Below are 15,093 nucleotides of genomic sequence, written 5' to 3'. Positions count from 1 at the left end.
GAAGACCGACCTGTCCAAACACCCTAAACAAGAGATCGGCGCGCAGCGATGAGTTCATGGCAGACGTTTACACAAACCCTGGTGGCAGCAGGGACGGGATTCACTGGAGGAAAACTGATCCGTTCTGAGGGTTTGAAGCCTTTTGCAACTCTTTCAAAACATCCAAGAGAGGTTCTCCTGTCACAAGGACTCATGATCTTCAAGAGGAGGTGAAATTACATGTGAATGAGCATCAGGGCCGTCTGGGATTAATAAAATTAAACAAACTACACACGTTATACATTATTAAGTCGATTTCACTGAGAAACATCCTGGTCTTTCAAACAAGCTGGGGCTCAACTTTAATCCAAATTTAATGATCACATTGTTCCGGCAAAGTATTCTCTAGATGTGATGAAGTTAGTGACGTTTTACTGTGTCTCATCCACACCCGGAAGCTAAACGGAAGGTGGAAGCTCAGCCAGCTGGGGTCAGCAGCTGCACTCGTACAGCATGTTGGAGAATTTTCAGCGTGAAGCCGTGCCTTCTTCATGCCCAGCTGGGTTCTACTGACTTTAATTACGTCCGTTGTGTTCGAACTCAAGGATGCTGAACTCTGGTGCAATAACCCATCTGCTCACTCAGAGCAGCATTACTCTCTGCAGTCTAAGCATGGTTCTTCCATGTAAGCGCACGGGGAACCGTTCACGGTGCAGGTTCAGGAACAATGATATTGCCTGGACAAAGTGGAAGCAAGAATCCTCTTGCTTCCACTTTGTCCGAAAGTACATTTCCAATCTATAATCTGCGACCAATTAAAAATTAGCACACAATTCTACAGAATAGCAACAACTTTGCTTCATATGTGCTTCTGTACGTGTATACATGCACATATATGTATATACACACACAGGTATGAAAATATATTACAACTACATCCATATATTGTTGTGCAATATATCATTTTATACTATTTGAAGTTTTGCTCACAAGGGTGACGTTTTACAACCTCTCTCTGTCACTTCTTTCTCTCGAGTGCTGAATCATCAGTTTTTCTGAACTCCAAACAGATCTGTGGATGCATGAGCCCCCGACGGTTTTAATGGAAGGTGTCGCTGAAACATCACCACACACAGCAGCTGAAGTCAACAGTGGATCTTTATTGATGGGGCACAGTTCGGTCAGGAGGACGCCACATGGCACTCGCTGACATGGTGGCCACACTTCAAAGTCACAGAATGATTTACAAGCAGATCAACAGCAGCCAAGGCCTGGGAGGCCCTGCCCAGCTCCTGCAGCATCAAATTCTTCACAGGTTCCTGTTTTCCTTCTCAACTCTTGTGTGCCGTGTAAACCTTTTCTATTTAGAAGTATACTTTTTTATATTTTCAAAGCACAGCAGAGCGAACAAACATTGTGACAGTTTTCAGGCTATAGTTAGCTGGTCTGTACGTCGCCCACACGACTCCATTCTCAATGCCATTGGGTGTTTTTTTCTTTGGGTCGTAAGAACCTTCATAATAAATCCCATTTAAATTCACTGACTGGCAGTTGTTGTACCACCAACCGCCGCCATACATTTCGGCACAGTTCCCAACCCACTTGTCATTGTCTCTGTCGAATGTGCTGAACTTCATCCCGTTGTGGGACAGGTAAGATGCCATATCCGATTTAGGATTCACCAGAGCGTCCCCGGCGTCCCCAACGTACCCGGACACATGGAGCGGGTACCCCTCCTCCTCTGAGCCAACCTTGATGATGTACTCAGCAGTGGCCGTGCCCCCTTCCCAATCCTCCAACTCCACCTTCAGTATGGTCTCACCCTGACTGGTTAACAAGTGGAGGTTCTGATTACCAAGCCAAATCTCCCCCTCCCCCTGCGCGTCTACCGAGCCAAACCCATCGCGGTACTCAGCCCAGGTGCGGTTGAAGTTGAGCGCGCCGGTCTCTCGCCGCTGGACTAACAACCACCCACCCATTAGCCCCTCCTGGTGGCAGTACACCTCCACTAAGGAGTCGGTGCTGCCGGGTTTGATCTTAAACAGGCCATTCGTTTCCCCTTTCAGGTGGTCCTGGAAAGCTTCGACACAATCTGCGAACAGAGAGGGAGGGCCGCACCGCAGGTCGCTAATTAGAATGTTTGGTTTGGCTAGCGGAGGCTAAGAACATTAATGACTACCAACAGGGTGGCGAATTCTCAAAAGCCTGTCCCATGTAAAGACAGGCAGGATCAGACTACAGGGTTTAGGAGATCAATGACGTTAAGAGATGTATGACTGGGCATCGTCTGTGTAACTTTAGCTTCTCATAGGCAAAGGAGACTTCATCAAAGATGGAGCCTAAAGGCAGAAGTGTCAAAAACTGCTTTGATGTGTATTCACACAATACTTGTCAAGTTGTAGAAAATTTAAAAGCTACATGGATTGGATGTGATGCGTCATGTCACCGCTAATTTTTTTTTTTGATCGGCAGGATTATTAAGTTGTTGTTTCTTTTAATCTCGTCAATATGTCTTCAGTTTCTTTGAAAGCTTTAGGAAAAATTAAAATGTCTCGTGTGATTTAACATTAAATCTCTAACATGTCAAGAGATAACGTAGCAGAATCTTAACGTTGCAAGGGTAAAGCCACAAGCATCAACAGTGAAATCCATGATTCTGTTCTCTTCTTCTTTGGTACCAATGCTCTAGTTAGCAAGCTAGTTGATGCTAACGTCACTACCTAGCTGAACGTTTGAAGGGCGGGATGTTACTCCAGCTCAGATGTTTTGGTACCTTTTCCTATATAATCGGCTTGTCGCTTGACAGGCCCTCTGCTGAAACTCCGGGCGTGGACATCAGGAACGTCATCATCTACAGTGCCCTTCAAGAACGCGCCAAGGTCATCCGCAAACGGGTCTGTTGTGAATGAATGTGATAACCCAGTTTTGGAGTCTCCATAGATGCTTCCTTTGGTGTCACCAGTGTGAACGATCTTATGGACTGTGGTGGGGGAGGAGGTGGAGGAGGATGTGTGGAAGAGGTCGGGGAAGAGTAGGCCTAACCCTCCCTTGGTAAGGTCCGTCACCCCCTGGCATTCAGGACCTCCCTCCATCACCTCCTCTATCTTCTCCACCGGCCCATCGTTCGTATGAACAGTGGTCTTCCTGATCTTCTTGGTGCAGGCTGTGGTGGTTATGTGGGTCGTAGTAGACCCGCCGAGGGCCCCGCTGGCAGTTAATAAATCACCACCGCCATAACCGCTGAGCTCAGTGAGGGATTTCGATGATGTGGAGGAAGTAGAGGCGGACGTTGAGGACGTAGACGAAGAAAAGGAGGGACTACCTGGAACCTTGGAGATGGTCGCTGGGGATGCAAGGGTTCCTTCCATCTCCAGGCTCAGCTGGACATTTTTCACCTGACAAATAAAAAACAACTTTAGCGCAAAAGTACATGACGCCACATCGGTGTTGAACTGGTTCAGATATAATATCCCATTCAAACTACACAGGACCAGAATTATTTATTGTTATTTTAATTATCCTTTAGCATAAACTATTAGCACAGTCTGTTAGCATGCTCTATACGCAAAGGCTGCTCCCATAGTCTGTTCGCATAAACTATTAGCATAGTGAAAATGAAAATGTCCATGATTGCTTAATCGATCGTTTTGTCATTTTTTTAAAGCAATAATTGATGGAGGTAATTTGGAGATTCGCGGAGGAAACTCCTCCTACTTCCTCACATCATGGAACACGTCGGCGTCAACATCCTTCGACTTGAAAAGGCTGCCTGGGTCATCCTCCTTCAGCGGTCTGCTCTTCATCACGTACAGCGTTCCCACTGTCTCGATGTTCTGAACCGTCTGGGAGTCCAGCTGCGTCACCTGGGGCAGACAGGAAGTGGCGTTTCACCTTACCACAACTCCTCTTCATACAAGTTGAAAGCTCACAAAATGCAATTTAAACATGAAAATATCACTCAACAAATTTCCAACAAAATATAAAATCACACAGATGAAACACGTGGAAATGAAATGAACGCTACCACTTTCACAACTTCAAGGCTACAATCAAAGGAAACCTGGACATGATGATGATGATATTAATGCCCTGTGTGTGTAAAGGTTCATATCTGTAACTTGTGGTTGGCCCCGCCCACAAACACAGTCCTTACCTGTTTGTCGAGAGTGACGTAGCTCTCCTGATCCACCTGGTACTCAGTGTAACTCTGGCAGGATCCTTTGCAGGATCGGAGCTTGATGTCGATGTCCACCTGACACACAGAATTGCAAAGACAAATGTGTGTGTGGTGTTGGTTCGTTGCATCTCCTCACACGCATAACACACAAGCTAACCAGCTAATCACTGCCAAAGTTTGCTTAAAATTTGGTTCACAATTAAATGGGAACGTGTTGAGAAAACTCAAGTTACAATATGACAACCCTCAGAAATTTCACAGTAAATAGCTATGTCATGGTCCAGTGTACTTCAATGATCTATATAGTGATCTACCAGCTGTTAGCAGTGATCTACCAGCTGTTAGTAGTGATCTACCAGCTGTTAGTAGTGATCTACCAGCTGTTAGTAGTGATCTACCAGCTGTTAGTAGTGATCTACCAGCTGTTAGTAGTGCTCTACCAGCTGTTAGTAGTGATCTACCAGCTGTTAGCAGTGCTCTACCAGCTGTTAGTAGTGATCTACCAGTTGATCGATCTGTACCTCAAGCTTCTGCATCTCTGCAACCTGGTCTTTGACTCGATCCTTCAGCGCTTGCAGTATCCTCAGCTGCCGATCGATCTTGATCTTCATGTCAACGATTCGCTGGCGGAGAGTCATAGCCAGGTCGCTGTATTTTGTGTCACCATCTGGAGGTGGGGCGGAGCAAATGTTAACAGGTGGGTGGAGCAAAACAATGGAATTTTGTTTCATATCAGATCCCATCACAAGGTCCATCATGGATTTATAGTGTGAGAGTTTTCTAATATGTCAGTTATGGTTTACATTTCAGCTGTAAGACATTTTGTTTGAGACATGAAGAGACCAAAAGAATTGATACAATTTTAATCTACGAAAGAAAAAAAGGAGGACAGACACTCACCTGCGTCCAGAGTGAGTTTTTCTCGCAGGAAGTCGTAGGTCTGCTTGGACACCAGGTCAGTGGAGCGGTGTTTGGCCTTGTACTGATCCAGCAGGCTCCGTATCTTCTCGATCTTCCTCAGCAGGCCATGGTCGTATTTGTCCATCAGACCCTGAATCCTGCAGCCTGACGGGCATTTCACAATCTGACCCACGAAAGAGGAGGTCAACACAAATACTGTTAACTGGTTTACTACATCTCACACTGGCTGTCTCACACGAGCGGGAGATCCTGGTCGCTGTTCACAAAGCCAACTGACCACTGAGCAGGTGGGCCACAGTTTGGCTAGCTTTGCACAAAAGCAGGAATATATCTTTGGATGTAATGCATTTTTCATTTGACACAGATCTCAACGTGATATAGAGAAAAACACCTGAATGAGACAGCTAATAGCAATAGCTAGCATAAACTTTACCAATGAGCATGTCTGGCTCACAAGCTGCCGTCATTTCCAACCTACCAAGCAACACAACTAACTATATTTTACTTTTAAAAACTTGTAAATAATTACTCATTCATCAATGGCATCTACCTCGTATTTCCTCCTGAGTCCTGGAGTTTTTTAAGCTAACACGTTGTCAGTTTAAAAAAAAACAATCAATTACAATTAGCATTAGAATTAGCACCAAGGGAGGCAGCCAAAACAGCAGAAATCTGTTCAAGAACTTCCTCTTTCCTTGCCAATTCTTTTCATAGAGCAAGGATGCTAATTTGCCTTTCAAAGCTTCTAGGTAATTTAGCATCATAGCATGTGTGTAGTCCACATTTACAGCCTGTTTTAGAGGCGACCAATGAAAAGATTCAAAGTCCTGTTGACACAGAGGGAACATTAGCTTGTTAGTATCAGCTGTTACCTTGGTTGTCATTTCAACCAGCAACATCTACAAAATAAGGGCGCCTTCTGTATAATTAAAGATACAATGGATAAAAAATGAGTTAATTTCTAAGAAAATCTAAAGCCACTAAGGTGATTAATCATTAGTTCAAGAAGTCAAAAGGTTCAAATCTTTGCTGCTGAAAATGAGATAGATATTTGTGGTGTGTACCCATTCATCGCTGGTGCAGAACGGCCACTCCCTCTGAGTGGCGCACTGATCGCCTCTGGTGCTGGGTTCCACCGGACGGGCGCCTCTGGGGTCCAACAATAGGGTCGCCTGAAGAAGGGCAGAAGTGTCACGTACCCAGAAACCAACACCAACATCAGTGTTGGTAGAAAAGACTAAACATTCTTTTGTCGGTAAATCTGAGGACATTTCTGTCATCAGTCGTTCTAATAATTGAAAATAGAACAAATACACTCCAAAGTTAGCATGAAACAAACAAAACAAACTAAAAAAGAACATTTGTAGATCATCCATTATGAACCAAGCAGGCGTGTTTGCAGTATTGCAGCAGCAGAAGTGTACTTATACACATATACATGTATACAAACGTATATACACACACATACATATATACAAACGTGTATACACACACATACATATATACAAACGTGTATACACACACACATATATACAAACGTGTATACACACACACACACATATATACAAACGTGTATACACACATAAATATATACAAACGTGTATACACATATACAAACGTGTATACATATATACAAACGTGTATACACATATACAAACGTGTATACATATATACAAATGTATATACACATATACATATATACAAACGTGTATACACACATACATATATACAAACGTGTATACACACACATACATATATACAAACGTGTATACACACACATACATATATACAAACGTGTATACACACATATAAATATATACAAACGTGTATACACATATACAAACATGTATACATATATACAAATGTATATACACATATACATATATACAAACGTGTATACACATATACAAACGTGTATACATATATACAAACGTGTATACACACACATACATATATACAAACGTGTATACACACACATACATATATACAAACGTGTATACACACATATACATATATACAAACGTGTATACACACATATAAATATATACAAACGTGTATACACATATACAAATGTATACACACATATACATATATACAAAGATGTATACACATATACATATATACAAAGGTGTATACACATATACATATATACAAACGTGTATACACATATACAAACGTGTATACATATATACAAATGTATATACACATATACATATATACAAACGTGCATATATATACACACATTATACATATATGTGTGTGTATATATATTTTTTTTTTTGATTGCTGTAGTTTTGCTTGAAGTTTCATGAAACTATAACAAATAAATGCTGTAGCTGAATTTTTTAAATAACCCTTTTTACTTGCAGTAACTTGAGTGCGTCTGTAAACCTGTAATTATATGCTTCAAGTTTATGTTATGATACATCTGAGCTGTGACAAATGTAACAGAACCTTCGAGGTTATTTTTGGAGCCCTTTTGACAGTACGAAGACAGTTAAGTGAACCAAGTCTCACCCCAAATGACGCCATACAAATCAAAATGATGCAGGGGATCAGACGTTCCATCCTTGCTGCGTTGCTCTCGTCGCTGAATGCTGCTCGCCGCCTGCGCTCAGGTGCTTTAAAGCCTCCAGGTCCAGTTAGCCGATCATGTGACTCATCAGGTTGACGTGGACGCATGTTAGTTGACAGTGGGCGTCTTTACGGACACTGAGGACAAACATCTGATGATTCAAGAGTTCCTGGAATTTCACCTCTACACAAACATAGACTTTGAAAATCTGTGGCACAAACACAAAGATCAGAGCTGAGCTTCACTCTGGTCTTGTTTCTGATCTTGAATTACTTGCTGTTGTACAAAGTCTCCATTTATAATGTCAACAAGAATAGACAAACATCAAAACTTCTAATTTGGTCACATTTTGGTAATTTATGAAAAATGCCACTAAAACCAGCGACACAGGGAACCTCAAACTCAAAAAATTGATTGAAATAGACCGATTACTGTCGTACATCAAAACCAGTTTACTAGCTGGTTAGCTTCAGTTTAGCAATAAAACAGCCAAATGTGGAGTGTTTGACTGTTTGTCATCAGCGGCTCTGGGGATCCATTTCAGTTGTTCACTAAAGCCCAACTGGTTACCTGTATACTAACTGGCAAGCAGCTCGCCTTGCTAACAACAATATCCAACAACCCTAAACATTGATGTCTAAACCCATTTGTTCACATTCTGTTGATTAAGTTTAGATGTGTGTGGGGGGGGGCAGTTTAACTGGTAGGTCACAAGTGTGAAGCGTCTCCTGGAACATGAGAAGCGACCTCGACTGAGTCAGACACGTACGTCTCTCTGTTTTGCAAGTTCGCCATCGTTGCTTGTGTGTGAGCGTTTGCCCAGCAGAAGGACAGAGTGTACTGGCGCATGCCAGCGTTGAGGAGCCAGTGGATTCAGCCGGCCACACAACTTGCTCAAACCTTTTGCCATTCCCACCCCACACAGTAATTAACTCACTTGAAGCGTCTTTCTACGAACTTCACCCTGGACCAGCACGAGCTGTCCAGGCTGCCGAAGGACAGAACGGGGAGCAGACGGCAGGTCCAATCAGGTGGGGAAGAAGTCTTCATTCGTGTTTTGGTGACGCATGATGAGAGGATCTGATGGCTAAAACGCCAGCTCACTGCAGGCGAGGGAGAAAGAAGGTATATTTTCATCATGACCAGGTGACCTTGCGCCACGGTGCAGCTGAGGTGAGCATGAACGCTGACATGTTAAGACACGGTTACCTGCCACATCTTCACTTCCTGCTCCAAGTGCGATGCTGTCATTTCCTGCACCACTAACAGCATCCCACTGGTCTCAGTTTTTGTTCAACTGGCATCTTCATCACCATCCTCCTCCTCCTCTAGCTCCACCTCCAGGTCGTTGGTGGTGCACCAGACTGACAGCAGCTGGGAACGGGAGTCTCCTCCTGAGATGAACCCCACCACCGTGGTATCGTCATCATCATTGTTCAGGTGGGTGGGGGCTCAGCACACGGTGGAGAGCCGGTGCTCGTGCTCAGTGCTGGGGACAGGGGTGTCCTCCTCTCGCCCTCTGTCCGAGTCCAGAATCCAGAGGCAGATGTTGTGGGAGAGACCCAGGCCCCCAGCTTGCTCACCAGCCTGCTTGGGATGATGGCTGTGACAGCTAGTGTTGCCAACCGTCCCGTATTAGCCGGGACGCCCGTATTTGAGCTATAAAGCCTGATTCATGCTTCTGCATTGCGATGCCGTACATACGTCATCGACGCAGACCCCTACGCGGACCCTACGGCGTAGCCTGACGTGCACCTCCAAATAATCCTGACTATGCGTCGCGTCAACGCGTAGTGACGTGAACGTCAAGGACTGTGATTGGTCCGCTCAGAGGAGGTCACCGAATGCATGAGGAGGTGGAAGAACCTCCGCGACAAATGTGTGCGTCTCCAGAAGAAAACGGCCTCAAGAAGTCATGTTTGTCGTGTTCAAAGTTTACAGTTTGACTCATGAAAGCCAACAGTCGTTCAAAGAAAAGCACTGGACTTTCTGTTGGAAATAGTTTTGTTTTGGAATCTGACAAGAGCCCCCGAAACATACAAAGACACAGCCACACCCCCTAGTGGCTTGGCGGTGAATTGCAGAGCAATGCGATCCCTCAACGCAGAACTATAAATGCTCAGTGACGGCGTTGCGTCGACGCAGAAGCATAAACCAGGCTTAAGAGGCGCATCCCGTACGGGGCATCGTTTGGCCCGACCCCCCCGGTAAAGGGAACATGTACGTACTTTTCTGTTTGCACAGCACGCAGTGTGTCTGCAGGACGCCTGCCTGTGTGCGTGTGTGTGTCTGTTGTGGCATGGCAGTCTCTCAACTCGCGTGGAAAAATGAGCGCTGCTGCCAGGAAGCAGCAGAGTGATAATGAAAGTGGAGATGAGGGTGTGGTGGTGGTACCAGGCCCCGCGAAAGAGAAAAGGCTAGCATTGTGAAATATTGTCTGGTATGGATTTGGGTTCGTGGTGAGGAGGTCGACCAACGCGATGCTTTGCTTTTAGGCAAAGGCACAAACAGCAGGGGTCCAGCTCATCTCTGTTTACGGTTGAACTGGTTTCTTTCTGATGTAAAATCAAGAATATAGAAGGTGAAAAGACAACATTGGTCCACACGACCCCTACGTCATTCTCAAACAAATGAGACAATCTAGACAAACATCAACTGGATAAAGAGAGGACCTTCAATTCGAGTTACTATGTTAACTAGAAAATGCAAAGAGTGTGGAACAAAAGGGTTCCTTCACATTATGAACGCAGCTCAGCCACAGGGACTGCCAGCTCCTTTGTCCTCAGGCAGGAAAAGAGGACTCACTCAGGTGAGCTGACAGCTTAAAGAGATTTCCATGCTCCACCCACCACTCAGGTGAGATGGGAGGAGACAGAGGGATGTTTGATGGAGGCAGGGATTTTCTACAAGCATCCTATCATTAAAATGAGTGTGTGAGTGTGTGTCAGCTGGATATTAAAGGGAAAATTTGATTTGGAGAAGGCTGCAAGTGTTCTGTTTTGCATATTCTGTCAAAAATCCATTCTTGAGGGATGATGTGTTTGTCATGTTCACTGACCCCTGGCGTGGGTCAGCTTTTGGAGGAGCGCTCGGGAGACGAGCTCACCGAGAGAACGCCAAGAGGAGCAAAGCAAAGGGAGGCTGTTAGAAGCATCTACAATATGAAACGCGTGAAGTAACTCAAACATGTTTTACATCAGTCATGGAAATAAAGAGAAGCATAACTGAGACCGGTAGGGTCTGCTTCAGCTCTCCCGGTGGGAGCAGTAACCCTACAGGACAGACGGAGCTTTAGCTTTAGCATAGCACTCGTTGTTCTTACTGTGTCAAACTCCCCCTCACGGATGCGCCTGACGCACTCTGTCCACACTGTGGATCTTTGCTCGCGAATTAAACCCAGACTGTGATGACACTGCCACATTTCCATGGACGGAAGCTTCCTGGCACTGTTCCTGCTCCGTGCTAGCATCGTAGCTAGTCCTGCTAACCGCAGAGCTGGGAGCGCTCTTCCTACGGTGCCTTTGTGGGGACAAACAGAACAGAATGCGCGTTTAACTTCGTTGGGCTGCCGGGGCGAGCGACCGGACCGTGGAGGAGTCCAATAACTCTGTTCAGGAGTTTTTGTCTATTTACTTCAAAATGATATGATGACACACTGGTGTTATTGTTTTACTTGTATAATGTGGCGAATATACAGATAGAGAATATTGATAGTTAGGGGTAATTGTATATGTCATTTTATTAAAACCCTGCCAATATCACTGATATTCAATACTTCAGGCAGAGTTTTGCTGGATGCAGCAGTTCCTTCAGTCAGTGTTGCTCCTCTCTTCTGCTGTTAATCTTTATTATTATTATTATTATTATTATTATTATTATTATTATTTTTATTATTATTATTATTATTATATTTAAAGGCGCCTTTCAAGTCACCCAAAGTCAATGTACAGAAATTCAAATTCAAATGACGGAATCACAACATGTTTGCAAGAATGCGAGTCGCCATTTCCACACACCTGGACTCAGGCGTCGGGACAGGAAACGGACCTGAGGAGCTGGGGGGAGTGAAGGGCCTGAAGGACCGATGGCCGCCGCCAGAGGGCGGTGCAGGACCGAGGCAGAAGACGTCATCACATTAAACTGACGAGAGGAAAACGCAGCGAGAACAGAAAAAAATCAAAAAAAGTTTTGTTTGGGTTCTCCATCGAGAGAGTTGAAGAAAACAGTATTACTCACTGGTATTACAGTATTACTGACTGGTATTACAGTATTACTGACTGGTATTACAGTATTAATGACTGGTATTACAGTATTACTGACTGGTATTAAAGTATTAATGACTGATATTACAGTATTAATGACTGGTATTACAGTATTAATGACAGGTATTACAGTATTACTAACTGGTATTACAGTATTAATGACAAGTATTACAGTATTAATGACTGGTATTACAGTATTAATGACAGGTATTACAGTATTAATGACTGGTATTACAGGATTAATGACTGGTATTACGGTATTAATGACTGGTATTACAGTATTAATGACAGGTATTACAGTATTAATTACTGGTATTACAGTATAAATGACTGGTATTACAGTATTTCTTACTGGTATTACAGTATTAATGACAGGTATTACGGTATTACTTACTGGTATTACAGTATTAATGACAGGTATTACAGTATTACTGACTGGTATTACAGTATTAATGACAGGTATTACAGTATTACTGACTGGTATTACAGACTGGTATTACGGCATTAATGACTGGTATTACAGTATTACTGACTGGTATTACAGTATTAATAACTGGTATTACAGTATTACTGACTGGTATTACAGTATTAATGACTGGTATTACAGTATTACTGACTGGTATTACAGTATTAATGACAGGTATTACAGGATTACTGACTGGTATTACAGTATTAATGACAGGTATTACAGGATTACTGACTGGTATTACAGTATCAATGACAGGTATTACAGGATTACTGACGGGTATTACAGTATTAATGACAGGTATTACCACACACACACACACACATACACACACGACCCCCCGCACACACACATACACACACACACTGACCCCCACACACATACACACACACACACACTGACCCACACACACATGCACACACACATACACACACAAACCGACCCCCATACACACACACACACACACACACACACACACACACACACACACACACAAACCGACCCCCCATACATACACACACACACACACACATACACACACAAACTGACCCCCCATACACACACACACACACACACACACACACACACACACACACACACAAACTGACCCCCCATACATACACACACACACACACACACACACAAACCGACCCCCCATACACACACACACACACACACACATACACACAAAAACACCGACCCCCCCCACACACACACACACATACACACAAACACACTGACCCCCCCACATACACACACACACACACACACACACACACACACACACACCTGAGGGGGTCTCCTGGAGCCCTGACAGGTGGGATCGGGGCCTCCATGGATCGTCTCTCAAGCTTAGCTGGTGGGACGGCTGAGGTCGGACCTGAGATGCTGTGTTCTGTGTTCTGTGTGTGTGTGTGTGTGTGTGTGTGTATGTGTATGTGTATGTGTGTGTATGTGTATGTGTATGTGTATGTGTCTGTATGTGTGTATGTGTGTATTTATGTGTGTATGTGTGTATGCGCGTGTGTGTGTGTGTGTATGTTTGTGTATGTGTATGTGTGTGTATGTGTATGTGTATGTGTGTGTATGTGTGTATGTGTGTATTTATGTGTGTATGTGTGTATGCGCGTGTGTGTGTGTGTGTATGTTTGTGTATGTGTGTATGTGTGTATTAATGTGTGTGTATGTGTGTGTATTTATGTGTGTATGTGTGTGTATTAATGTGTGTATGTGTGTGTGCATTTATGTGTGTATGTGTGTGTATTAATGTGTGTGTATGTGTGTGTATTTATGAGTGTATGTGTGTGTGTATTCATGTGTTTATGTGTGTGTGTTTGTGTGTGTGTGTATTAATATGTGTGTGTGTGAGTTTGTGTGTGTATGTGTACACACAGACACAGTAGGACAATTTGTACTCATCTCTCTGTGCTTCACGCCCACACGGGAGCTTTAATGGCGAGCTGAGAGTTGAGTAACAGGAAGTGAAAGTTTGTGATTAAAGGCGCAGCGCAGTGAGACAAGGCGCAGCGTCATCTAATGACACCGCCGTCTTCTTGAATGCGTCCGACATGTTTGTCAGGTACGGTGTGAGAATCATCCACCTTCAGAACGGAGCACTGCCATTAAAACACTTCAGACTGAATTTTTAGTTCGACCGCAGCGTATCAAGCTCTTTGCTATCGGTTGACATTCACAGAGGACAGCAAATGGTGATGAACTCGTTCCTCACAATTAATTCAGTGTGTCATCATTTCCATGGCAACCCTGATGTTAGCTTTTAGTCAAGAAGGCGGAGTCCTTTCTGCTTCCAGTAGCAAGGAAGGGACTTGTTGCAATAGCCAATAGCATCAGCCCTGGATGGAGGAGTCAGCTAAGAGGGCCGTGATTTAAACCAATGGAGCTAACAGCAATACGCTACAGCAAGTGATGCTTTCAGACCATCAGGAGACGTTGGAGACCCTCTTGGCACTTGGCGTGTGGAGTGCTCAGTGACTGCAATCAGTCCTGGTCCTGCTGTGTTCACTGTGACGCTGCTGACCCAACTTGCTGATTTACCGCCCTGACATGCTAACTCCCTGCTGGACTGCCAATAAGAATCATCCCTGCTGGGAACTGCATCATCAGATCACATTCTTTGATGCGGACGCAGGAGAAGTCATGGGGTCGAAGTTCATGACCGGGCTCATGACTGCTCTCTTTAACCCAGCTACAATTCTACAATTCTACAATTTCATTTAGCAGACGCTTTTGTCTAAAGCGACGTACAACACAAGCAAGAATATAGACTTAATTAAGGAAAAGTCCATAGTAGCGTAAAAGTGCTTCAGTTGTGATTTGGTCACAGGTACTGCCATCTAGTGGCAGAAGAAGTGTCGCCCCCCCTCCCTTTTTTTTTTTTGACAAACATACAACATCACACAACCCAGTTAGTGCTACATAGTCACTAAGTGCTGGGTCTTGGACCCTCTGATTGATTCTACCACAGGACAAAGAGGAGCAGAGTCAGGTTCAGTGCCTCGGTGCTCTCTGAACAATTGAGTCTTCAATTGACTCTTAAAAGTAGAAAGGGACTCAGCAGAACGCACAGAGTTTGGTAGTTGGTTCCACCATTTGGGAACGACAGAAGAGAAGAGTCTGGCTAGAGATTTGGAGCAGCGCTGGGCTGGAAGCACCAGGCGTCTTTGGCATGCAGAGCGTAGTGGGCGAGAAGGAG

At 44.2% G+C, this 15,093-nt stretch overlaps 1 protein-coding gene across 1 annotated transcript; it reads right to left on the bottom strand.

Annotated features, from left to right (window-relative positions):
- Positions 1–1,119: 1,119 nt before the first annotated feature.
- Positions 1,120–9,738, bottom strand: fga (fibrinogen alpha chain). Its single transcript, XM_086197255.1, has 10 exons — positions 8,862–9,738; positions 8,590–8,755; positions 7,595–7,789; positions 6,142–6,249; positions 5,057–5,240; positions 4,678–4,823; positions 4,133–4,231; positions 3,702–3,842; positions 2,753–3,374; positions 1,120–2,071 (listed from the first exon to the last, which is right to left on the bottom strand). The coding sequence occupies exons 3-10, from the start codon at positions 7,757–7,759 to the stop codon at positions 1,368–1,370; spliced, it is 2,169 nt and encodes a 722-aa protein (XP_086053381.1). The 5' UTR covers positions 7,760–7,789; positions 8,590–8,755; positions 8,862–9,738; the 3' UTR covers positions 1,120–1,367.
- Between the last annotated feature and the right edge of the window lie 5,355 nt (positions 9,739–15,093).

This window comes from Aulostomus chinensis, chromosome 24, assembly GCF_037954235.1.
Source record: "Aulostomus chinensis isolate RoL2024-O1b breed Wild chromosome 24, RoL_Achi_v1.0, whole genome shotgun sequence".
Taxonomy (NCBI): domain Eukaryota; kingdom Metazoa; phylum Chordata; class Actinopteri; order Syngnathiformes; family Aulostomidae; genus Aulostomus; species Aulostomus chinensis.
This window is presented reverse-complemented; position numbering and strand designations above follow the sequence as displayed.

What these genes read in the sequence shown, in the direction of transcription:
- fga (XM_086197255.1), bottom strand. Translation starts at nt 7,759, where the DNA reads ATGCGTCCACGTCAACCTGATGAGTCACATGATCGGCTAACTGGACCT. An exon ending in TTTGTATGGCGTCATTTGGG is followed by an intron (nt 6,250 to 7,594) that starts GTGAGACTTGGT and finishes GCCCTTCTTCAG; the next exon opens with GCGACCCTATTGTTGGACCC. An exon ending in CAGAGATGCAGAAGCTTGAG is followed by an intron (nt 4,232 to 4,677) that starts GTACAGATCGAT and finishes TCTGTGTGTCAG; the next exon opens with GTGGACATCGACATCAAGCT.